Source organism: Micromys minutus (assembly GCF_963924665.1).
Source record: "Micromys minutus genome assembly, chromosome: 25".
Lineage (NCBI taxonomy): Eukaryota > Metazoa > Chordata > Mammalia > Rodentia > Muridae > Micromys > Micromys minutus.
This window is the reverse complement of record NC_137960.1, coordinates 3232347-3258150: the sequence shown is the minus strand read 5'-3', so window position 1 is coordinate 3258150 and position 25804 is coordinate 3232347. Positions and strand designations below refer to the sequence as shown.

At 47.5% G+C, this 25804-nt stretch overlaps 2 protein-coding genes and 2 pseudogenes across 4 annotated transcripts; 1 reads left to right on the top strand and 3 right to left on the bottom strand.

Moving 5' to 3' along the window:
- Positions 1-741: 741 nt before the first annotated feature.
- Positions 742-14072, bottom strand: KIFC1 (kinesin family member C1; the record flags this gene model as incomplete). Its single annotated transcript, XM_080937992.1, has 11 exons — positions 13948-14072; positions 9314-9451; positions 9121-9220; positions 8506-8559; positions 7984-8034; positions 7403-7800; positions 5915-6694; positions 4984-5274; positions 4779-4852; positions 4615-4690; positions 742-786 (listed from the first exon to the last, which is right to left on the bottom strand). The coding sequence occupies exons 1-11, from the start codon at positions 14035-14037 to the stop codon at positions 742-744; spliced, it is 2097 nt and encodes a 698-aa protein (XP_080794118.1). The 5' UTR covers positions 14038-14072.
- Positions 14073-15194: 1122 nt separating this feature from the next.
- Positions 15195-15649, bottom strand: LOC308436991 (10 kDa heat shock protein, mitochondrial-like; annotated as a pseudogene). Its single transcript has one exon. The product of its transcript is annotated as a 10 kDa heat shock protein, mitochondrial-like (transcript).
- Positions 15650-16535: 886 nt separating this feature from the next.
- LOC308436985 (high mobility group protein B3-like) lies at positions 16536-17118 on the bottom strand (annotated as a pseudogene). The gene has a single exon. The product of its transcript is annotated as a high mobility group protein B3-like (transcript).
- Positions 17119-24697: 7579 nt separating this feature from the next.
- Positions 24698-24943, top strand: SMIM40 (small integral membrane protein 40; the record flags this gene model as incomplete). Its single annotated transcript, XM_080938016.1, has 1 exon — positions 24698-24943. The coding sequence occupies one exon, from the start codon at positions 24698-24700 to the stop codon at positions 24941-24943; it is 246 nt and encodes an 81-aa protein (XP_080794142.1).
- Positions 24944-25804: the final 861 nt, after the last annotated feature.

Below are 25804 nucleotides of genomic sequence, written 5' to 3'. Positions count from 1 at the left end.
GTATGGCTGTGCTCCTCCAGGGGCTATTTCGAACTGGTACTGAGGCGGTGACGCGCCCACACCAACCAATGGGCACTAGGCGGCACCATGGTTTGAACCATGGCAGGGAAAGGAAGAGATTGTGGAGTGCACTGGCACTCACACCAGACAAGAACATTCCTGTTACAGGCTGGGGCCTGGCAGTCCTAAGAAATCGTTCAGAGAGCCCAGTGTGGGCAGCTATGGGCACAATTCCATGCTGAAGGATAGAGAAGATACATCAAGACTGCAAAGTGTGCCCTCCCAAATGAAAGCCCATAGCCTCACCTGCAAAACATGTCAAAATGGGCATTTCTACATGCTTGCAGTATTTATTTACAGCACCTCCCTCTGCAACTACTAGTAATAAGACCGTTAAGAGGGCTGGAAAGGGGCTCATCGGTTAAGAGCACTTAGTGATTTTGCAGAGGACTCATAACTATCCATAATTCCAGTTCCAGGACCTAAAGCCCTCTTCTGAACTCACGGAGCAGGAGACATGCACGTGGTGCACATAATACTCAGGAAAACAACTCTACTCAATCTCTTTAAAGCGAAGATTAAGGAAAAAAGCTACAACAATTTTTCTTTATTTGATAGTTGGATACATAGTGTTGTCCACCCAATAAAATGTCTAACCCCACCCACCCCCACCAAATACATATACACCACAACAGACACATGCAAACACTCTTGCAGAGGAGCCAGGCTCCAAATCCATCTTCATTTCTTGTTAGCCTGAGCAGTGCCAATGACACACTGGTTCACCTGTGGAGCAGTAAAGAGGGTTACACAAGATTCCGGCCTACAGATCTTCCCATTCCACCCCAACGCTGCCCCACTGTCTGAATCCCTGGAATAAGGGCTACGGGAGCAGGTTCAGCCTGGTCCCCTGGAGGGATGCTGCTGTGTTCAGAAGCCTGGGAAGATGAAGCTCTACAGCACCAGCTGGTTTCTATGTCAACATGACACAACCCACTCCTCACTGGAGAAGAGGGAACCTCAATCGAGAACATATCCCATCAGATTGGCCTGTGAGCAAGCCACAGGGCCTTTTCTTAACTCAAGATTGATATTGGAGGACCCAACCTTATTGTGGGGCAGTGCCACCCCTGAACAGGTGGGTCCCTAATGAGGTAAGAAAGCCAACTGAGGAAACCATAGGGAGCAAACAGTAAACAGCACTTAATTATTGCCTACAGAAGTTACTGACCTGACATCCCTAGACAATGGACAAACCCTCTTTACTCCACATTGCTTTTGATAGTGGTGTTTTAACACAGTGTTAGAAAGTTAACTGAGACACCTACACAAATATTACAGTAGCAAAGAGCTCTCCATTTTCCACAACATGCTGGTCTAAACACCCCAAAGCCCTCCTACAAAAACCTATCAAGACATTAAACTCCTTTGAGAACTAGGGCTCCTAAGAAAAAAAGTATCACCACAGTAGAGAATTGGAAACAGACTACTAGGTACAGATCAAAGGATACGTGATCACTGGAACTGTTATTTAGAGGTAGAGCACTTGCCCAGTCCAAAGGGCTAATTTGCTGACCAAAGATATAGCACTTGTAAGGCCCACTTCTTCATAAAAGCTTACAGGCACATAGGGAGTCACTCAGGATAGGAACTCAATCATGAAAACCTATAAAGTATCAGCATCTTGAGGCTGGAGAGATGATTCAGTGTTTAAAAACACTGGTTCTTGCAGAGGACCTGGGTTCCGTTGTTAGCACCTATATGGTGGCTCACAAAAAACACTACAGTTCCAGGAAATCCAATGCCCTCTTCTAACCTCATCAGATACCAAGTACAAATGTTGTGAACATAACCTCTGCAGGCCAAGCTTTCACATAAAATACAACCTTCTCACCCCCACCCTTTTTTTGACACAGGGTTTCCTTGTGTGTAGCCCTGGCTGCTATCCTGGGACTTACTCTGTAAACCAGGGTGGCCTCAAACTCAGGAATCTGTCTCTTGCCTCCTGGGTGCTGGAATTAAGGGGTGTGCCACCACACCCAGCTAAATATTACTAAGTAAATAAATCCGTCATTTCGGGGCTGGAGAAGAGGTTCAGGGGTTCAGGGATTAAGAACACAGGCTATATTCCAAAGGCTCATGGAACCACACAGCAGCTCAGAGCTGTGTGCAAGTCTACCCCAAGGAATGCAGCCTCCTTTTTGTCTTCCTTAGGCACCAGGCACACATAGTGCACAGATATACAAGCACACAAAATACTCACATACAAAAGAACTATGCATGCCAGTTTTCCTACACTACGTCCAACTCAACACAGCACAGGTGTCACTCCCATCTCAGCGTGTTTCACAATGTGTTCTTGACAAACTCACGGTCTGAGCTAACTGCACTGGACAAGTCTAGTGGGTGCCATTGTCAGTAGCTGAGGTAATCATTCCCACATCTTAGCAATCATGTCATTACAGTCAGTCCACACCGTGAGAGCTCATCAGGCCCCAGCACACTATAACCTGGAGACACTTCATGCCTCTGCTTTACCACCATGTTCACAGACTGACCCACAACAGTACCTCTGGGGTATGCTTTTACTCATCATAAATAATGAATACTGATTACAAATCACCACTTTAGAGCCCTAATAATGGATCTAAAATTACTGACTCATAAAGTCACCTTTGAGAATCAAGAAGCCCAGACACAAGTCTAGGTCCCAGCACTAGACAGGCAAGCAAGAAGATGAGTTCCAAGCTAGCCTAGGCTACCTGAGACCCTGTCTGTCTCAAACAGGAAAAAAAAAGGACATAAAATGACAGTGGCAGCAGAGGAGGTGGTTCAGGGATAGAACACTTGCTGAACAAGGGCTCTGGGATACCTATAACACCATTAAAAAAAGAAAAAAAAAAAAAGAGTTAAGCAAATAATAAATGTAGACCTGGTTCTTAGGATGTAATTGAATACCAATTGTCCCAGCTATAAAATAGGTCAAGAATTTGAACTAACATTACCAATCTAACCAAACCAAATCTCTAACTACCAAACAGCAAAACTCCTAGGGGAAGAGTGAGCAACCAAAGTCTGAATATGAATGAGCAGCAGGTGGTAACCACTGAGCCGTCTGTCCAGTCTGTAAGACACTTTAAAGCTACCCTCAGAGTCTGAATATGGAAGAGCAACAGGTGCTAACCACTGAGCAGTCTGTGGAACCTGTACAACAGTTTAAAGCTCCCTCCACCCCCTTTTCGACAATCTCTCTAAATGGCTCTGGCTGTCCTGGAACTCACAGGGAATCAGTCAGCCTCAGCCTCCCAAATACTGGGACAAAAAGTGTGTGCCACCATATATGGCTAAAGCCTGCTTATTAGCTTTGAGAGATTATGCTGGTCACATAGCTCAGGCTTATTGTGACGAGGGCCTGGCTCAAGCCCTGACAGGTGAAAAACAGGCCAAGTAACTTTCTAGGCAGCACAACACAGGTGTTGGCATGCCTGACCACTCTGCCTGGCCGAGGGCAGGCCCAGTCATCATCAGACGCCAAATTAAGTCAGAACTCAAAGAGCTCTTCTACCCTCAGGATAAGGGGAAACCAGGAGAAAACATTACCCACCAAAGCAGACGGTAATGAAACGGAGGCCTGCTCAGCCCTGACAGGTGAGATTATGGGTCCTGGCTGGCCCCTGGTGAGAGTTAGAATTTCCACGTCTATTTGGGAAATTTTCAAAACTCTGTCCATGTCCTTTGCTCTGGCAATCCCATTCCAAGGAGCTTTTCTCCAGATACATGTAACTGGAGAATACACCAAGGTGTCGATGGAACCTTGTTTGCCACCAGAACAAGGTGGAAGTGCCCCAGCCCAGCAATGGGGACTGGAGAATACACTCTGGTACATTCTGTTAGAGTCCTATGCAGAGCCAATAGTGTGCAGTCCTGGTATGCTGGCAGTCATCTTGGGGCTATTCTGAAGGGCAGAGCGGGAACAACAGTACAAATACAGGGAGAAGAGAGAGAGGTCTCGGAACATGGACAGAGTTTATTCTTGCAATACAGTCCTGACTCTGGTTATTTCTTCTAAAAATATTAATTCAAATGCCAGCAGTTAAAAATGGAATCAGGTGGGCAGTACCCAAGATGCCTAGCAAGTTTAAATCCTCTCTGGATAGATGTGCCCTAGCTTAAAAAACAGGAGTCATGATGGAGATGCCTACGAGCAGGCAGGAGCCATGACAGAGCGGGCAGCCGTGGTGGGTTAAAGAAGAAGCCCATCAGCTCCTGTACTGAATACTTAGGCCCCAGCAGGTGGAGAGGATTGGGAGGTGTGGCCTTGTCAGAAGTGTATGCGTGCGCTCGTGTGTGTGCGTGTGTGCGTATGTGTGTGGAGGGGTGCTGAGGTTTCAAAAGCTCATATCACTCCCAGTCTCTCTGTCTCATGGTTGGGTCTCGGGATGTGAGCTGCAGCTACTGCTCCAACCTCACCTGCCTGCTGCTGCCCTGGTCCATTACCATAACTGCCATGGACTCTAATCCTCTGAAACTGTAAGCCACCAATAAACTCTAAGTTCTTTGGCCACAGTCTTGTCACAAGAATAGAAAACTAAGACAGCAGGATAATCATTATACCTTGGAAGCAAAGCGTAGAGAATTCAGAGACTCGGAGACATTTTCTTCCAGAGGAGAAATGTTCACAAACATGAGCCTGTGGAAAGAGAAGCCCACAGCTGTTTCTTTCCTCCTCATCTTAACTCTAGTTCCCACAGTCCTTCCCATCTCTCCCTTCTACTCACATCTTGGCACTGCCACCCAGAGAGTTCTGCAGCAGGTAGGTGAGCTTGCTGTTTCGGTAAGGCACATGGGACTCCTGGGGGGGTAAGGGGCACAGGCAGTTAGGACATGGGGGGGGGGTAAGGGGCACAGGCAGTTAGGACACGGCAGGGTTCTCACAGCTCATGCCACGCCCCTCACATTACCTGCCCACGCATCCATCTCTACCTTATTGCTCAGGGCCATTATGACCAGTCCCAATGTGGACAGACTGCTGTTAATGGCCTGTGTTTCCCGAAGACGATCACGCTCTCCAGGGCCTAGGGTTAAGCCAGGGTCTAGCCGCTCACTCCCAGCCAGGTCCACAAGGTTGAGGGGGGCGCCACACTGCAGGCCCCGGGCAGCATGCTCTCCAGCAATCTGCAGCTGGAACACGCTGTGACTGCGGGATGATCTCTCATTCTGGGCAGTGCGGGCCACAGCCCGATTCTGATGGGCCAGATGGAGCAGAGCCTCCACCTAGGGATGGGATTAACAAGGGGTACAGGCAGTCAGAAGCCAGGACATGCTGGTGAGGTGTGCCCTTACCCTCTTAGAGCAAAACACCAGACCAGCAAAATGAGTGTATGCACATTTAGACAGGAGAAACCATCCCATAATCCCAGCTACTTGGGAGGCTGAAGGAGAAATGCTAGAAATTCAAAAATACTTCAAGATACAGAGAGAGTAAGTATATCAAGGGTTCTTGTGAGACCATGTCTCAAAATAAAAACAGGCCAGGCATGGTGGCTTAGGCCTGTAATCCCTGCACGCAGGAGGTCGAGGCAGGAGTTCTAAGGCAGTCAGGGCTACAGTGCAAAGTTCTCAAAATGAATAAGAGAACAACCCAAGTGGCCTCACTGCCTGAAGTCCTCCAGAGAAGGTGCAATCAAGCTCCTAAAAACCCTGAGGCAGTCCATCCTGACTAGGATGAACTGAACAATGTAAGCAGCAGGAAATGAACCCTCAGACTCACTTGGAAGAGTGTGTCACCCCTTCACTCCTTGGCTTGCCTTATCAAAGCAGACCTCCTTGCAGCCTACCCTCACAGCCCATCCTTTGTCCCTTCTGAGCTTTAGGCTTGCCCCACTCTGCCACTCCTGCTCCAGTCCCCACTTACCTCTTTCTCACAGGAAACAGGGACATATCTTGCATTGGTGACAGTAAGCTCCTCACTCCCTGGGCCTGCCCGACGGATCTCGCACTCGCCCCCTTGTCCCTTGCGGGTCCCCGTAGCTAGCAGGTCTCGGACGGTCTCATTGTAGATCTCTACATAACTTGCCACAAAACTGTATGTCCAGCCCTGGCCACCCATCTCTTGGGCCACAGAGAACAGATGCCTCATGGCCCGAGGGATCAGCCCTTCCAATTGGGGGTCTCCCCTAGGCCCACCCTCCATAGTGAAGGTCTTGCCACTGCCTGTCTGTCCATAGGCAAAGATGCACACAGGGTAGCCATCCAGTGCTGACTGGACAAGCATGGAGATCTCCTCAAACACTTCCTCCTGCTTGCTTCCTGGTGGAAACACCCGATCAAAGGAGAAATCATGGCGGGTAGTGGGTGCTGGTACCCCAGTGAGGGTGGAGCGCCGATCATCAGACCGTGAGAGGCTAAGGCGAGTTGGAGGATCAGAGGGTCCAGCAGGGCCAGGAGGAAATACGAGGAAGCCAGGAGATGGAGTGGATTCCCCTGCAAGGACAGGGCGCACCCGGCAGAATACCCGGATATTGCCCTTCAGTTCCTGCAGCTGGTTGTGGAGTCGACGGCGCTCCATCTCTAACCCATGGAGCCGGTCTCCTTGCTCAGCCAGTAATGTCACCTGGGCTGCAGTCTTCTCCCGAAGACACACCACTTCTGCTTGGCTGCTTGATAGAGCTGCTTCTGAGGCCTGAAACCTCCTCTGCCCAGAACAGAGAAAGTGGGTGGGATGCAACAGTTAGAGCAAGTCTTATGCCAAGATGGGGTGGGTCTCTAGCCCTGTGGACCTCGAAGTCTAGTGAAGAAAAGAGATAAGAAAATAGGGGTGGGGAGTTCCATAGTCTTCGGAGATCACACAGTGAATAAAAGATTAATGTAAAAGCAGAAGGACCGGAGTTAAAATCCCTAGCACCCACATTTAAAAAAAGAAGAACAAAAGAAAAATGAAAAGAGCTGGCTATGGTTATGCACATGGACTCCCAGAGCTGAGCAGAGACATGGGGACCCAGGGACCTTGCTGGCTATCCTAGCTAGGATAGCAAGCTTCAGGTTCAGTCATCCCTAGCCCCTGCTGCCAAAGAGAGAAAAAGAAAGACCTAGCACTGTGAGGAGTGGGAAGGGGTATCCAGGAAGGTCTCTCTAGAGCAACAGTAAAACATAGGAACAAGTAAGGTGGACATGCACTTCAAAAGTGCCACACGTGACATGTCAGTCACCTGAGAGACAGCCATGCCATCTACCGGAAGCTCACCAGAGCTCACACACACACACACGGGAAGAGGGAAGAATGTTGGAGCTGTGAGCAGGCTGTGAGGAGCTGCTCAAAGGAACTGAGTGCAGACATCGTGCTGGAGAGGCAGGGCCTCTGCTGGAGAGGGGCAGCCGTGAGTCTGGCCGCAAGTGGCCTTACCTCCTGCTCCTCCAGCTGGGTGCTCAGTGTGCTCCGTTCCTCCTGCAACTGCAGGCGCTCTTTCTGAAGCTCCTGAACCAGCCTTTCCTTGGTACCCAGACATTCCTCCAGCTCCAAGACACGGGCACTCAGAGTCTCCAACTTCTGCTGGCCCTGCTCAGCCTGGGTGCGTACACTGGCCAGTTCCCCCTCCAAGGTGTTCCGCTCTGACCCCAGGGTTGTGGCCTGCTCCTGAACCTCTCTGAGTTGCTCCTGAAGCCCCTGGTTCTCCCGGTCTAGCGTTTGAGTCTTCTCCCGATAGCGTTTCAACTCTTCATTGAGGTCACACAACTGACCCTTTAAGTCCCAGGCAGGACGTTTACCAGGCTTCTTCCCTACCACCATAGGAGCAGTTGTTGCTAATATGGGCACAGAAAGGGCAAAGTCAGGAGTCCTGGCCTTCTATCCTTGAGGCCTCTATACCTCAGGCCACAGCTGCCTCTTACCTCGCCTGACAGGAAAGTAGAAGACAGAGCTTTCTGGGCACTCACCACCTCACCTCCCCCTCCCAGCCTCTCACCCAATGTTTCTATGTCACCTACTGCAAGGCTTCTGGGCAGGAGCAGCGGGAGCTGGCTTCTGGTTCCTCAGCACTGGAGAATCAGAATTGACATGGAGTTACAGGCTGGACACGGAGGGCACCGAGCACACCTCTAGTCCAGCACAGGGAGGCCACTATGAGCCACAGTGAAAATTCATCAAAAACCACAAAGATGGCTGAGCAGGTAAGAGCACTTGCTACTCTCAAAGAGACCTCAGGTTGAATTCCCATCATTCTTATCAGGAGACTCATGACCATCTGCAACTCTAGCTCCAGAGGACTCAATGCTTCTCACTCTGTGTGTGTGCATGTATGTGTGCTCAGGCACATACACATAAAGTAAAATGAAAAAACTAATAAAACAAATAAACTTATGGGCTGTGTTTGCTAACATGTGCAAGTCCCTGGATGTGATCCCAACACCAGCCCTCCCCTAGAAGACTTGTAGGACCAGAGCCCCTCCGTCACCACTCCCATTACATGGACCCAGATCCCAGGTCAGCTCCCCCTTAAGCACTGTTACCTGTACCAACAGTAGAACACCCACGAGGTCCTGTCTTCTTAAGGCCTTTCTGAGCTGTGCAAGGATGGAGAAGAGGAGATGGTACAACACTTAGGCAGCATGCACTGATACGTATGTATCTTAAAGGGTTGGGAATGAGATGACTCTACTTGGGAGCTGGAGAGATGGCTCAGCAATTAAGAACACTGGCTGCTCTTCCAAAGATCCTGAGTTCAATTCCCAGCAACTACATGCTATAGCTCACAACTGTCTGTAATGGTATCTGATGCCCTTTTCTGGTGTGTCTGAAAACAGCTACAGTGTACTCATATATAATACAAATAAATCGTTTTTTTTTAAAAAAAGAGACTCTTCTTGTCCTGTCCTTTAAGTGTCCGGCCAGCCCCAGATATGACTCACTGCGCTGGAACCCAACAAGTGAGAAGACTCAGCAGGCCGTGCTATGCACGCAGTGTGCTGCTACCTGCTCACACTTGCTCTCACACCCTCTACTCAGACTCTTCACTAGCATGCACAGCAGCCTGGGAGAAGCAGGCGTTCAAGACAAGAGGACAGAGAAAGTAAGACAGCAGTGCACTTCCATACCCTTGGCCCTGCCCACCCCCCACAGCCCACCTGCAGTGTGGCCCTGGGTCTGTGACACAGTGCTAAGGACTGGTCCTCTCGTGCGGAACGTGTCAACTTTGGTCACTGCACCCAGGCCTCGTGTTCGTTTCTGTGAGAGATAAAGATGAGGTTCCATAACCTGTCCTTATCCGCACCCCACCTCACCGCGGCTTTCGTACTCTCTGCTCTCCAAACACCTTACCTTTGCAGGCTCCAAGGCACCCTCCATCTGGTCAGGGCCCCTCTTGAGCCTGCTTCCTGGCATGGGCAGTCGGGAGGAGGACTTGACCAGGGTTGTGTTCAGCTCCAAGTTCCTCTTCACTTCCAACAAAGGGGGCCTCTGTTGGGAAAAAAGACTCTCCATCTTCTTTCTTTCAACAGGGTTTCTCTGTGTAGCCCTGGCCGTACTGGAACTCGATTTGTAAACCAGGCTAGCCTCAGTTTCACATATATCTGTCTGCTTCTGCCTCCCAAGTGCCTAAATTAAAAGTGTGTGCCATCACACCCTGCTGGCAAAAGAGATTCTTAAGAACAAGACAGAACCAAAAGCCCACAAATGCCCTTTTCTGAGCTCCCTTCAACTTTAACTCTCAATATTGATTATCAGCAACATCAGCTGCGACTGACCATCGGCAAGCACTGAGTGCCCTGTGTGTACAGCTAGCACACCTTTCAGGGTTAGCACTATTCTCGAACACAGAAACCTACAGTACAACTACGAAGCCAACAGGCCTTTCTGGTTAAAACTCGGACCTTAGATAGAAGAGAGGGACACTCGTTGGGAGGAGCACACTGTTTATAGAATGCCAAGCTAAATGACTCATCTCTGGGCACCATTTTTAACTAAATCTCCAAATGGGGGAAGGTAGATATCATGAGGTGAGATGTCATTCTAAGGTCAGATCTGCTCACTATACACATGCAAGACTAGTGGAGGCCAAGCAGAGGTTGTCAAACCCCCTTAGGCTGCTGGTCACCATGTCCTGGGGATCCAGTTCAGGCTCTCAAGTTTGGCAGCAAATGCCCCAAGCTCTCCCAGCCCTTTAAGGCCCCTTCAGTAGCGATTTGGAGGATAAGAGTTGGCTTCATAAGCGTGGTTCAAGGAAAAGCATTCTAATATAGCAAAAAGAGACACACATGAACAGCAATGTCCTATGCAGATCAACACATGGGACTCAGCAGACAGGGAAGAGACTATACTGGCTGTGTGCTATAATGGGGTGGGTACTGAGGTTTCTGAGTTTCAACATGATAGATGTGAAGAACTGACCTGTGAGCCACAGGAAGCAGCACATTCTAGTCCCACACCCAGGAACAGAGACAGTAAGATCACAAGTTTGGGACTGACTGGCTGGGCTATAAGCAAGACCTTGTGGGGTTGGGGATTAACTATGAGCATTTGAAAATGAGGTAGGTATAAAAGATGAGTGACATCATATGCAGAGCCTGCGTCATCCAGCAGGCACAGTACTTGGTGACAATGAACACCAAGTCCTTGCCTTCTAAGAGCTTAGGGTAACTGCCAACCTGGAGTTCTGCAAATGACTAAGCTATAGGAAGCTATCTACTTCCTCAAGAATATGAACACCTTTATCATTCTTTTTTTTTTTTAATTTTTTATTTCTCGTGCACGTTTTTGAGACAGGGTCACATTACATGGTTCTGGCTGTCCCGGAACTCACTTTGTAGACCAGGCTGGCCTTGAACTCACAGAGACCTACCTCCCTCTGCCTCCAAGTGCTACTATACCTGGACTAGCACATATATTTTTTTAAAGATTTATTTGTGTATATGAGTACACTGTAGCTGTCTTCAGACACACCAGAGAGGACATCGGATCCCATTACAGATGGATGTGAGCCACCATGTGGTTGCTGGGGATTGAACTCAGGACCTCTGGAAGAGCAGTCAGTGCTCTTAACCGCTGAGCCATCTCTCCAGCCCACCTTTATCATTCTGAGTGCCTGGGACAGAGTCTAGTTCACTGGAGCTAGTGACTGGGTACAAAGGATGTGCTTGTGCACCAGACCATACTCTCTGTCCACCTGAGGCACGCAAGTGAGTGCTAAATAAACCAGCAGTAGGGCTGAGGAGAAGGGTCTCCTGCAGCCAGTGTTGGGGTAATTAGGAACTGGCTGGTGTCAAGGGTCAGGGGGAGCTACAGGGATGGTGGGAGGGCAGGAGCTAAGAAAGCCTAAGCTGACCTGAGGATACCTACTCCATCACAGGAAGCTCTGGGTTAGTTTGAGCTTTTGTCAAACCAAAAACCGAAGGCTACTGGGGGAACTGAGTGTATGCACTAACCAGCCCACTGCCAAAGTCTGTAGTCTTACCCCCAAAGCTAAATTGCTTGCATACTGGCTGACTCTAGGGAGTCAACCAGATGGGCAGCAAGTATATCCGGCAACCCAGCCCCCAGCCTGAAGCAGAGCACTCACGTGCCCTCGTCCCAGCTGTACTTTGGGAAGTGTCTCTGTGAGGACAGAACTTGACTTAATACATAAGGAGGAATGTAGAGAAGCTGTAAGGAAGACTGGAGAAAGGGTCTAACTGTACATAAGGACTAGCTATCCCATGTGTCCCTGAGATAGCTGGGAACAACTGGTAAACTCTCCTAGTAGTGAACTTAACCAAGTAAAATATTTTAGTAAGACACAGGCGCATCGAGATGGAGTCCTGCAAGAATGCATTTTGATAAGACCAAATGTTGAACTTAGTATTCACGTACCCCTGTACATATTATTGTGGGGGGGAGCATTGTGACAAGGTTTCTCTGTGCCTTGGCTGTCCTGGAACTCACACTATCCTGACCTCAAACTCATGGAGACCCACCTGCTTCTGCCTCCCTTTGAGTCTGAGACCAGTCAGTACTAGCCAGAGTAACATGGTAAGACTGTTTCAAAAACAAAAACAAAACTGCAACTTCATTGCTGAGTAACTGAAAAGCACCACCTTTGTGCCTGCGTTTGCTCTGGACAACTCTCACAGTACCTTTGTGCCTGCGTTTGCTCTGGACAACTCTCACAGTACGAATGCTTCTCTCCTGCCGTGAAGGTACGCACAATGCCCTCATCTCTCATCCCACTTACCATTCAGTACCAATGGATCCAAATCCAACCCTGCCTGTGCTCACCACACCAGTCCCACCTCAGCCAGCCCACACATACTACACTTCCTCTAACAGAAAAACCCCCTCTCTTGAAGGTGCTCCCTGGCAGCTGCTGCCGGCTGCAGCAAAACTTCTCAAAAATAGCATCTAGGACACAGGATCTCAACCTGGGGGGTCAGGACTCCTATGGGAGGATCGAGTGACCCTTTCACAGGGTTCAGGTCTCCTGCATGTCAGATATATATAGTTCATAACAGTGGCAAAATTACACTTATAAAGTAACAAAAATACCTTTATGGTTTGGGGTCACCACATCATGAAGAACTGTATTAAAGGGTCATAGGCATCAGGAAGGTGAGAACCCCTGGATTCAATTTATCTCAACAATTTCACTTCAACCATTCCACCAAAAACTGTTATTTCTCAGAACTTGGGAGATAGAGGCAGGTAGATCTGAGTTCTAGGCCAGCCTGGTCTACAGAGTGAGTTCTAGGACAGTCAGGGTTACACAGAGAAAACCACCACCACCATCACCCAAAATGATTAAACAAACAAAAGAAAGCAAACACTGACTGCTATTCTTTTAAGGCTACCAGCTCCAGATTACCAGATCAACTTTATATTGTTTCTTCTGGGTTTGTTTTTATCATTTTTCTTTTTGAGACAATGTATCACTAGCTTGAACCTTATGACCTCCGAAAGGTTTGTTGCTTTTGATTCAGAGGATTATTGATCCAGGGGTTTCTTGGATGCTGGCCTTGCACTAACCAACCTCCTCCTAGTTTTGACTGTTTATACCTTACTTATGTTACTCCTCCTCCTAGCTTTCTTCTTTCCCTTACAATCCTTCACTGCCTCCCAACAGAGATACACACTTTATTTCTGTCTCTGGTAGCTAGGACTCCTGTCTCCTACATAAGTACAACAGTGTAGGAACAGAAGATGCTCTGCAAATACTGCATGAGCACATCTGAGAAAACCTAAACTTTATTTTTTTGTCACCTGTCACAGTGCAATGCTCTCCTTTTTGGCTTCGAGTACACCAGAAAGTCTTTTCGAGCTGAACACCGACTGTGAGTAAGCAAGTAAAACGAGGAATGTAGGCCGGCTTTCCTGACACTAGAGAGATCAGCCCATTAACTGCCACACACACACACACACACTTACACCTCAGATGGTTGGGGGGGAGCAGGGAAACCATAAACTAGTCAACCGGTCCAAATGGGAAAAAGAGAGAGACAGACGAGGAATTAAGGACTCCTTTGGGTAGACTGCCCCATTTTTCCTCTCCCCTTCCTCCATCCAGATCCAGCAGTAAAGAAAAGGCAACACAACAGGACATCGGCAGGAATGTGCGTAGCGGACAAGCGAGACAACACCTCTCAGAACCCTCGCTTCTCCCACTAGGCAATCTGTAAGAACTGAGAAGCACAAACACGTCGAATCCGCTTGAGAATTCGAAATGGGAAATGCTGGAGAGAGATAAGACATTCGGGACTGTCGCTCCTGCACGACAGGGATGGCGGGCCAACGTCACTCCGACCGTCCAGGGAGCCTCGCTGCCTGTGTGTCGCCTGCACTGACTCGGCCGCTGGAGTCCAGGGCGCGAGGAGGTGCGACTCGCCCTTGCAGGCCAGCTTGTCCGGACCTGTCCCCAGGACCCGGGACCCCGGGTGGCCGGCCTGCGTCCTCCGCTCGTGGCGCGCCGCCGGCTCCGCCGCACTCACCTGCGCCTGCATGTCCACGGTGGTCTGCACAGGACGGGATGCAAAGGCAGCAGACAGGGTGCCGGTGTCCCGAGACCCGCGTCCTTTCATGGGCTCGCGCCACGCAACGCTGGAGCCAGGCAGGACGGGAGCCAGGCCACCCGCCACACCCGCCACTTTTGAATTTCAACCGCCGCGCAGTAAACTCACCGCTCAATCCGCAGAGGCCAATCCGCGCCGGCGCCGCGACCGCGAGCCAATCACGGTGTTCTCCGCCTTTGGGGCCACGCCCCCGAGTCGGGACTCTTGTCGCTAGACAGAGCAAGAAAACTAGACTCTTTGGAGCGTACTTCCGGATCCGCTCTTCCTCTTTTCTCCCTCTCCCCCTCCTTTGCGCGGAGCTCGCTGCACTTCCGGCTCGGCTTCTGAGGCCGCTGGTTGCGTCATTAGTGCGCGTGTGCGCGTGGGAGGCAATACGCATGTGCAAAGGCGCCGAAGCAGGGTCGGGGTAGAGCGAGCGCCACCTAGCGGCTGCTGCTGAACCTGCACGCCTCCTCTCCAACCCTGTGGCCTGGAGACGCTCCACAGAGGTCGCTCGTGGTTTCTCCACAAGTGTGCCCCTCCCGCACTCAATAATGTATATATTATACATAAACAATATATATATCATATACATAAACATAAGTGTACTATATCTTTACACATGTAAAGAATATAAAATCAATAATATATATTATATATAAACATATATATGTGAATAATACATAAATTACACATACATTTGTTTTCTTTTGTTTGAGATTGGATTTCTCTGTATCCCCGAGTGTCCTGGAAATCTATCTGTATACCAGGCTGGCCTCAAACTCAGAGATGCCAGAGGTAGCCTGCGCCACCAGGCCCAGGTCAATAAAACTTTTTTTAGATTAGAAAAAAAAAAATTATAACCTAGAAGCCAGGCATGATAGCACTTGCCTTTAATCCCAGTACTCAGAATACAGAGGCAGATAGATCTCTGAGTCTGCAAAGTAAATTCCAGGGCAGCCAGGGCTCTATAAAGAGACTCTGTCTTAAATACATACATATATACATACATACATACATACATACATACATAACCAGATAAATAAATATAAATAGTACGTTTATTGACACCAAGTTGTAAATCTATGGCCGCCAAAGATCTTACCTGAGATGCTTCTGAATGTTAAGGGGGGGAACACGAAATTTTCTTCTTTTTTTTTTTTTCAGTTTAGGCATCATCCGTTTATTATAAAAGGGAGGCATGGAAATTATTTACATGATGAAATAGTCCAGAACATCAGTGGAATGGGCAGCTTCATGTGACACCATTTCAACAGTGACTTCAGTCGACATACTTTCCAAGAATGTCACCATCTCTAAATAAGAAATAATCCTTGTCGTCTATAACTACTTTGGTGCCTCCATATTCTGGGAGAAGAACTTTATCTCCAACTTTCACACTGACAGGCTGAATCTCTCCACCCTTTCCTTTCCGCCTGATCCCACAGCCACGACTGTTGCATTCAATACTTTTCCTTGAGACTTTTCTGGAAGCATAATGCTACCTTTGGTTACAGTTTCGGCAGCGCTCCTCTCAACCAATACTCTGTCAAAGAGCGGAATAAACTTCTTAAAAGCTTGTCCAGCCATGACTTCCGCCGCCGCAGCTCCGGACTCTGCACTCGGGCCGCTTGCTGCAAGGAGAGTCCAGCGGGCCGGCTCGGGACACGTGAAAAGCTCTTTTTTTTTTTTTTTTTTTTTTTTAGATGTAATATTGTTTATTTAACTTCAAAAACATTTCAGCATTCTAAACATACAAAAAATAACAGAATGTTGCAAATTGCGTTTAGGTTCAGAGGGTCTTGAACGTCCATTGATGCAGTAGTTTCCTCCCCCCCCCCCCCTTTGCTGACAACAATGAGTTCTACAGTTTCTTTAAAAAGTTTCAACCTCACTTAACTAAAGAAAAAACTCCAAACACTTCTTTCTCACGCCAGCTGACCCCTCCCCCCTCACAACTAAGAATGTCAGCAGAATGCTATGCCACTATATACAAAAACAAGACAACCTGAAGCTAAATGGATGCCCACCGCAGTATCAACAGGTCCAGCCTCAGTGCACGCCCTGAGCTACAGCCCCCTCCAAAAGGCATCTTCCCTCACGGCCTCCACACCAAACAAGGAGCATCAAGAATCTGTCTGGGTTGCTTTGTTCTCTTTACAAACTATAGATATGTACAGGTGACAACTCAGGACTTCTAGCCAATGACCATATGGTCAACACTACCTTACAGTTGAGAACAAACAAGATGCCAGAAACATCTCCAAATGTCTTGTTGAACCAACAGCAAAGTGCACTGAGTGAGGAGGGCGGGAGAGTGCCTTTCATTTTAACAATGTTTGGAGCTGTGTACAACTTTGATACACCCAAGGCCACTTCATGTAAACCGCTGACACTTTGAGAAACTACAATGTGATTGTGATCTAATTTTGTAATTAAACCTAACAGGGGCAATAGACACGACTCAAATAAGAGATGTGTCGATCACAGTGCTCTCCTACTCTAAGGTATTCACAAGGAGACAGTTTTTATTCATCTTCCTCTTCCTCCTCCTCCTCCTCTTCCTCTTCTTCCTCCTCCTCCTCTTCTTCCACCTTTTTCCGGGCAACTTTAGCAGGACCCTTGGCGCCATCAAACTTCCCTTTAGACTTATAGTCAGCAACATCATACTTCTCCTTCAGCTTGGCTGCCTTGGTAATGTAGGGCTGCTTCTCACTGTCACTTAAGTTTTTCCACATCTCACCCAGCTTTTTTTGCCACATCTCCAATGGAAATGCCAGGGTTTGTGGATTTGATGTTGGGGCAGAATTCAGAGCAGAATAAGAAAAATCCAGATGGAGGTCTTTTGGGGGCATTTGGGTCCTTCTTGCCTCCTTTAGCTGGCCCATAATCTCTCATCTCCCGATCATAGCGTACTTTATCTACCATTTCATCAAACTTTGATTTCTCTCTGCTGGACAGTGTCTTCCACCGCTCCGAGTACTGCTTGGAAAACTCTGCAAAATTGACTGGAACCTCTGGGTTTTCCTTATGTTCTTCCCTGCATGTCTGCATGAAGAAGGCATAAGCAGACATCTTGCCCTTTGGTTTCTTGGGATCACCTTTAGCCATCCAGACTGTATTGTTCGCTAGTCTGGGCAGCACAGGACCCAACGCGCCGCTCAGTGCTCCCCAGCCTCACGCTAGCTGCCTCCACGAGAGCCGCCTCTAGAAATTTTCTAGTTTTAATTTTCCAAAGATTAATGGGTTTTAGACTAGACAGTATTTCCCTAGTGACTTTCTAGAAAAAAAAAAAGCAAAAATTTTAGTGTGTGAAAAAAATATGAGTTTGACTTCTACTAAAACCTGTTTTGGGGTGGAGCTGGAGAGATGGTTCAATGGTTAAGAGAACTGGCTGTTCTTCTAGAGGTCCTGAGTTCAATTCTCAACCACCACATGGTGGCTCACAACCCTCTATAATAAAATCTGGACATAGTAAATAAATAAATCTTTAAAAGAAAGAAAAGAAAGAAAGAGAGAAAGGAAGGAAGAAAGAAAGAAAGAAAGAAAGAAAGAACCTGTTTGGGGAGTTTATCTTTCTTAACATGAAACCAGACAGCAAGGAAAGGCAGCCTGTGGGACTTCTCTTCAGGGGCCTAAATCAGGATTCCACTGTCATACAGAGCAGCCACAGCTACAGAGGTTTTTCTGCAGAGAGGGAACTTGGGAGAACTGACTCACCTTGGTGAAGCACAGCAGGACAGTCAACCCAGCGTTGTTCTTAGCTTGGGCAGGCCCTGCCAGGAGGCAGTGATTTGCCCAGTGATCAGTAAAGCCACACTTTTGAAGCAAGCTCCAGGGGAGTCAGTTGCTGCCTGTCTTCTTTGGAGACAGCCTCAGCTGCTGCTATTAGGAGCTGGTATTTTGTGGTCAGGGAAAGCCTTTTTCTTTTCTTATCTTTTTTTAAAGATATATTTATTAATTATATATAAATACACTGTAGCTGTCTACAGACTCACCAGAAGACAGCATCAGATCCCATTCCAGATGGTTGTAAGCCAGCATGTGGTTGCTGGGAATTGAACTCAGGACCTCTGGAAGTGGTCTAACCACTGAGCCTTTTCTCTCCAGCCCATCTTTTTCATTAAACACCTTAAATGCCATAGTCAGCAGATCTCGCTGAGAGGTTTGGGAGCCATTATGTAATCATTCTGTTAGGTAGACCTGATTTTAAACAAATACATGTTTTAGTTCTTTGCTTTAGGCTTAACCTTGCCATTTGTGATGGTTTGTATATGCTTGGGCCAGGGATTAGCACTGTTTGGAGGTATGGCCTTGTTGGAGTAGGTGTGTCAGTGTGGGTGGGGGTATAGCTGCCTGCCAGGCAATATTCTGCTAGCAGCCTTCAGATGAAGATATAAAACTCTCAACTCCTGTATGATGCCTGCCTAGATGCTGCCATGCTCCCGCTTTGATGATGATGGGCTGAACTTCTGAACCTGTAGCCAGCCCCAATTAAATGTTGTCCTTTATAAGGTCATGGTGTCTGTTCATAGCAGTAAAGCCCTAAGACAGAAGTTGGTACCAGGGACTGGTGAGGTGTCGCTGTGATAGGCCTGCCCATGCTTTTCTTTGGAAGAATGTGGATTTTGGAACTTTGGATTTAGAAAGCAGTGGAATGCTTTAAGTGAGGTTTAGTGGACCATCCTAGAAGGAATATGGAAGACTTCGTTGCTGAGAGTAATTTGAATTGTACAGACCTGGCCCAAGAGGTTTTAACAGAGAATTTCAATATGTGGCCTAGAGACTGTTTTTTGTGGTATTTTGGATGAAGAATGTGGCTACTTTTTGCCCTTGTCTGAAGAGTCTGCCTGAGGCTAAGGTGAAGAGACTCAGATTAACTGCACTGACAAAGGAAGGCTCAGAAACGCCCATCATAGACTTTGTTCTCTGGTTAAATCTCATGAAGAGCATTTTAAACAAGCATAGCAAGCTGAGAGAGGAAAAATACTAAATATATTTATTTTATATATGAGTACACTGATACTGTCCTCAGACACACCAGAAGAGGGCATCAGATCCCCATATAGATGGATGTGAGCCACCATTTGGTTGCTGGGAATTGAACTCAGGACCTTTGGAAGAGCAGCCAGTGCTCTAACCACTGAGCCATCCCTCCAGCCTTGCTATTTTATTCTTATACCTGCATTCATCTTGTAAACATGCCCTCAAACACCTTCTGATTTGTTTAATAAAGAGCTGGCGGGGGTAACAAGCCCCATGGCAGAATGTAGATAAATATTAATAGGTTAATTTAAGTCATACCCACTAGTTGGGAACAAACCTCAGCTAAGGCCAAGCATTCATAATGGAGATGTCCCAGTGTCATTTTTTAGGACGCTGGCTGGTTGACACAGCCTGGTGATAAATAACAACAAAGTCTATTTTCCTAAATAAGAGTTGAATCCAGGTTGCATACAAGTATGCTGTAGTTTCTTTTTTTAAAGATTTATTTATTTATTTATTTAATGTATGTGAGTAACACTGTAGCCATCTTCAGACACACCAGAAGAGGGCATCAGTTTTCATTACAGATGGTTGTGAGCCACCATATGAATTGAACTCAGGACCTCTAGAAGAGCAGTCAGTGTTCTTAACCGCTGGGCCATCTCTCTAGCCCCATGCTGGAGAGTTTTAACTACCAGCCCTTCTGTTACAAGGATTTTTTTTTCTTTCTTTCTTTCTTTCTTTTTTTTTTTTTTTTTTTTTTTTACAGAATAGAGTTTATTTAGGTCGTAGGGGAGTTAAGAGGGTAGTAGAGGCAGAGAGAAGAGAGGAAGAAAGAAGTAGAGGAGTAGAGGCTGGCAGCCATGAGCTCAGGAGAGAGATGGGGGAAGGGAATGGGGAGAGGAGGGGCAAGGGGGGAGAGCAAGAGTGAGAGAGTAAAGAGCAGGAACACAAGAGCCGGCAGAGACTGCTCCAAGGTGACCCTTGAGCACCTGAGAGATCAGGTGAGGACAGAAGCCGAGGAAGAGGCAGCTTCACAACCTCGGATTCAAATATGGCCCGAGGCAGAAGCCAGCAGCAGAAACAAATGGTTCAACAGAGAGTTAAACCAGCAGCTAGGTTCAGTCAGGGGAGACCGGCCCCTGGGAAAGGGGTCCTTTTGTACCCTCCCCAGGTGTTGGGCACCATTTGTAGAAACTGATATATATATAATCCATAGTTTGGGGAGGGGTTATTGTGTATAAGGGAGGGGAAAATCCAGAGGCATCTGGAAGAGTCCAGAGTAGAGAGTGAAGGAGAAAGCTGACTGATCAGACTGGATGTCGGTGAGACTGGAGAATAGCAGGGAACAGAGAGCAGAGAAAACAAGCCAGGCAGTGGTGGTGCACACCTTTAATCCCAGTGCTGGGGAGGCAGAGGCAGGGAGATCTCTGCACTTGGGGCCAGCCTGGTCTACGAAGTGAGTTCCAGGACAACCAAGGGCTACACAGAGAGACCCTGTATAGAAAACAACAGAGGGCGGGAGGGAGGGAGGAGAGTGGCTGAAGTAGCCTATGCGAGCTTAGGTAGGTGAGAAGGTGAGAAGGGGTTAGGAGTCTACAGTGTGGACTCTGAGCTGTGTAGCTGAGGTGATACTAAGGGGAGCCTGTGACACCTCCCAGGTCTCAGGAGGTGTCCAGACTTTAGCACAACTGGCTCCGGGATGCAAGTGACATTCAAGATGTAGACAGCTGCTGAAAGGAATAAACAAAGGCCTAATCCATCAATGTCCACAGGGAATCTCTCTGCCTGTGCTAACCTGACAGTTCCTGTTGCTCCACTTCCGCCTAACCGTCTCTGGCTGGCACATAAAGACTGTCTAGTGACTTAAACCCAAGTCAAGCATGGGCACCCAGGCTGGAGACCGCCGTGCATTTTGATATGCCATATGTCCCTTCTGCTGTAAGGAAGGAAAATGACTCCTTTCAGAAGATGGGAGCCAGATTCACAAGTTCCTGGGGAATGCTAGTTTCAGGCTTTATCTGTGAGAAAGTAATATATAGCCATATATGTGACATGTTTATTATTATCAATTATATATTATTATATATTTATATAATTTCTATATATTTTATACAATATATATATATTAGTCATTTCTGGTACTTGGACTGCCCTTTTGGAGTTTGGGAAACTAGGAGTTTCCTTTGGACCCGACACCCTGGTGAGAAGGTCAGCTGGCACTATCCCCAACCATCTCTGGCACTATCGCTGAGACTTGTCAGAGAGAAATGTCTGAATCCCAAAGACAAGGCATCCGTTTCCATGAGATGGGTATCCATTAGGGCAAGAGAAACCTCCAGACTCAGGGACATGAATCCTCTCTCTCAGGAGAGTCAGATCGGCAGCTAGGTTCGGTGAGAAGAGGCCGGGCGGTTTGTTCTCTCCTGGGTGCCCAGCAGCAGATGTTACCTGAGGGGCCCCAGAGGTTGACATGAGTGCTACATTATTAGGGAAGGTTTTCAGTGTAGATGTTAGAGAGGGAGGGAGGGAGGGAGGGAGATAGATGATGGTGGGGAGAAGAGCAATGGCAATGTGAAGTGAAGGGCCCGGATGCCAGGGTAGGGGCTTTGGACAACAGTACATGCATGACTAGGGACAGATGGAGCCTGGAGGCCAGCATGGCTTTGATATGCAACCACGGATATTTGTTGGGGGAGCCATTTGTCCTGTCTGCCAGAGGTAAGGGAAATGTTGTCGTTTGGCAGAGAGGAGCAGGTTTCACAAGTTCCTAGGAAGGCTGGCTTTTATCTAACTGCCCCAAACCCCTCTCTAGGCCAGGTTGAGTGGACCTGCCCTTCTCTGGAGGGGCGTGTGAAGGAGACCTGCCAGGGATGCTATTTCAGGAGGCAAAGGCAGGCAGATCTCTATAAATTCAAGGCCAGCCTAGACTACATAATGAGTCCAAGGACGGCCAGAGCTGTATATGTAAAAATTAAATTTATTTTTTCTTTCGAGTCTGGGTTTCTCTGTGTAACCCTGGCTGGTCTGGAACTCAGAGATCTGCCTGCCTCTGCCTTCTGAGTGCTGGGATTAAAGATGTATTTACTTTATTTATTTGAATACACTGAAGCTGTTTTCAGACACACCAGAAGAGGGCATCAGATCCCATTACTACGGATGGTTATGAACCACCATGTGGTTGCTTGGAATTGAACTCAGGACCTCTGGAAGAGCAGTCAGTGCTCTTAATGGCTAAGCCATCATCTCTCCAGCCCCTTCATTTATTTGAGACAATGTATCCGGGACAGAAGGCTGGTCCTGAATTTGCTATGTAGTGGAGGATGATCTTGAATTTAGGATTCTCCTGCCTCCAATTACCCGGTGTTGGAATTGTAAGCACTCACTGTTGTTAAATAGATTTCTTGGCTCGCACCCAGACAAACCATGCCAAACCAATATGGGTTCCAAGTGGAGAGGTTTAATAGAATGACTAGACAGGGGTTGGGGTCAAAAGAAGAGAGGAGGAGAGGAGAGAGAGAAGGGGAGGAGGAGGGTTTGGTCTTTTATGGGGGTAGTGACATCATTTGCTTCCAGGTGGAAGTGGCCTTCTGAACCGGTGTATTCTGGGAATGCTTGGCTGTTTCCATGGTGATGGATAGGCCAGGTCCCTGTCACCTGTGGGTGGCACCATCACTGGGTAGGAGCGGTCCTAATGTCCTAATGCCAACATTCACCACAGTGGGTGTTTGAAATGTGAAAGATTAAATCCAGGGCTTCCTGGCAAACCACCACAGAATTCATTGCATGCCTATATATCTTCTTAAAATGACTTGTTTTTAAATACTGTTTTAAAGATCTTCATAGATCTTGTCCCAAGAATTAAAGCCCAGGGCACACTGCACAGGGTAATCCTAACCCTGGTGCTCGGGAGGGAGGCAGAGGCCAGGACTGCTCTGTATTAAAGGCAAGCCTATGAGGGAGGCACAGAGATCTGAGTGCTCACAGATAAGCACCAGGTTCCCTGCTGTGCTCAGCAGGTCAGGGAAGGAATGCAGGATCTGTTATCCGCCCAGCAGAGCTGGAGTGGACATGTTTTCTGGCTTGGTGACCTTTGTGCTATCTTGTGACTAGAGACTATTCTAGAGCTTGGATCCTCCCCCAGACCCTTATCATAAATTTGTTTTTCTCAGTAAATCAGTAGAACCTAGTTTTATGGACTTTTCACAAAGGGTCTCCATGTTTGTATATAGCTTTCTTTGTTCTGAAGGAGGAGATCTATGGATGCTTTCTTGGAAACGAGGGACTGAGCTAATTATCACTGGAGCAGTTTTCAGCAAATTGTGCTGTCCTTAAATTCATCTAAAATAAATCACTCCAGAAGATTGGACTGACATCAGCTACAGGAGTTGTATTGAGCCAAACTCCCTTCTTGCTTCCCAAGGCCTGTCTCTCTGTAGCCTGAGAAGGTCACAGAGACATCCCAAAAGCCTGAGCTAAGCGGCGAGTTCAAGGCCACCCTGGAATAGGGGAAAAAATTACCTCTAAAAATCAAAAAAAAAAAAAAAAAAAAAAACAAAAAAAAACAAAAATAGAGGAGAGAAAAAGAGAAGGAGGTAAGGAAAACTCAGAAGTCAGAACTTAAAATTAGGCTAAAGTTTCAATTCTACTGAAACTTATGTTGTCATTTCTCACCAAGATCCTGAACAGGTCCTTCCTCCCTCCCTCATCCTGTTTGTCTCTGTGCAACATTGTTGCACTTATGACTCAAGTTAACTTCTCTTTGTTTCTCCATTCTTGGCCTGGAACTCTCCATGTAGACCAGGCTGGCCTTCAATTCAGAGATTCACCTGCCTTGGCCTCCCTAGTAGTAAGTTTAATGGTGGGTTCCACTGTCCTGAGAATTCTGGAATTTTGGTTTTTTAAAAAACAAAACAAAAACCCAGAGATATTATAAGAGTGTGATTTTGGGACTGGAGAGATGGCTCAGCAGTTTAGAACACTGGCTGCTCTTTCCAGAGAACATGGGTTCAATTCCCAGCACCCACATGGTAGCTCACAACTACCTGGAACTCCAGTTCCAGGGGGTCTGATGGTCTCACACAGAAAGACAAGTAGGTAAAATATCAATACATATAAAACAAAAATAAAATTGAAAAAAGAGAAAGGAACATGTTTCTATTTTACTCCCAGATGTGGGATGTGGGGCTGCTTCAGCCAGTCCATACCAGCTGACTGATCTGCCTCCTGCTCTAGCAGAAGCATGGGTTTGCCAGGTGCAGTTTCTGTGATTGTGTGACATTTGGAATTATGGAAACTTTTCAGAAGGTAGATAGATGCTGGAGCCTGTGGTGGTGGGGTGGTGATGGAGATTTGGGGAGGTTTTCTCTTTGTTAGCAGCTGCGGGTCAAAGAAGAAACAAAAGGAAAGGTACTAGACTCAAGGATTTTCCTAATTCCTTTCTCACGTCTCTTCTTTCTCTATCTAGTGTTAGGGGGTGTAACCAGGGGGATAAAGGGTGGGAGAAAGAACCCACAAAGTAGCAAAGACCAGCTATCCCTACTATGCTGGGACCCTTTGTCTTCAGTTTAATAAGTGAGTTTACAGGGTCCCCACTAGTATCCCACAGAGATTTCAGAAGATTTAGCACCACCCTTTAATCCCAGCAGTGCTGAGTCAGGCCTCCCATCCCCACACTGAGCAGGCCAGCTGTCAGAGGGTGAAAATGGCAGAGGACAATGAGGGCGGCGTGGAGGAGGGGGATATATTCCTAGCATTCGCCCGGGGTCCCACTCCTCCCCGGGGGCCCCTGCGGCGCGCTTTGGACAAGCTCTTCCTCACTTTCTTGGTCCTGTTCTTGACACTGCTGATGCTGGAGGCTGCATACAAACTGCTGTGGCCCCTGCCATGGACCAAGTTTTGGGACTGGCTCCTGAGGACCCCTGGGGAAGAGGCAGCTCTGGAACTGTGAGCATCTTCTTATAGACAACCTGTCCTTATTACTGAGGTGAGAACGGAGATAGATGTTAGAGAGATTGGGGTGGAAGATAGAATTAAGGCCAGCACCCTAAGATTATCTTTATCTGTCCGTTTGTGGGTATGGGCACATGAGCTCAGGTGCCCGCAGAAGATAGAAGGTGTTGTGTCCCCAGGGGCTAGAGTTACAGGAGCCTTAAGTCACCTGAAGTGGGTACTGGGAACCAAACTTAGGTCTGCAACAGAAACACATCCCTACCTTTATATACATATAGTATATAAATGTAATTCCAGAGCCCACCTATGAAAGAGAATACAAGGAGCCATTTTGCCTTTTGAATAGCTTAATTTGCTTAAGAATGGATTTCATTTCCTTTTGTTTTCCTGCAAATATCATGGTTCAAGTCTTCCTCCTGGCTTTAAGACTCCACTGTATGTCCATCCCACATTTTGTCTTTTTGTCTGTTTTATGGGCAGGTTGGCTGCTCCCATTCTTTTGGTTATTGTGAGTGCTAAGCGATAAATGTGGATACACCAAATGTCTCTGCGGGGCTCTGACTCAGGTCTCTTTGAGTAGCTATCCCGGAGCAACACAGCTGGGACTTGTTAGGTCTTAGGCTGTGCATATGTCCAGAAATGAGTCTTGGCCCACCTCAAACTATAGAAGGGACCCTGGCAGATAAAGGCCAGAATTCCCCCAGGAATGTGTGAAACAGGTTTCTGTTTGCAGAAAGGATTTGTTTCCCTTGCCTCTGGAAAAAGAGATGTAAGGCTCTGTGTGGACCTGTCGCGCGCCTAATGTCTCACCAACAAGAACAAGGTGCGGCAACAGGATTTTTCTGCAAACAACCTTTAT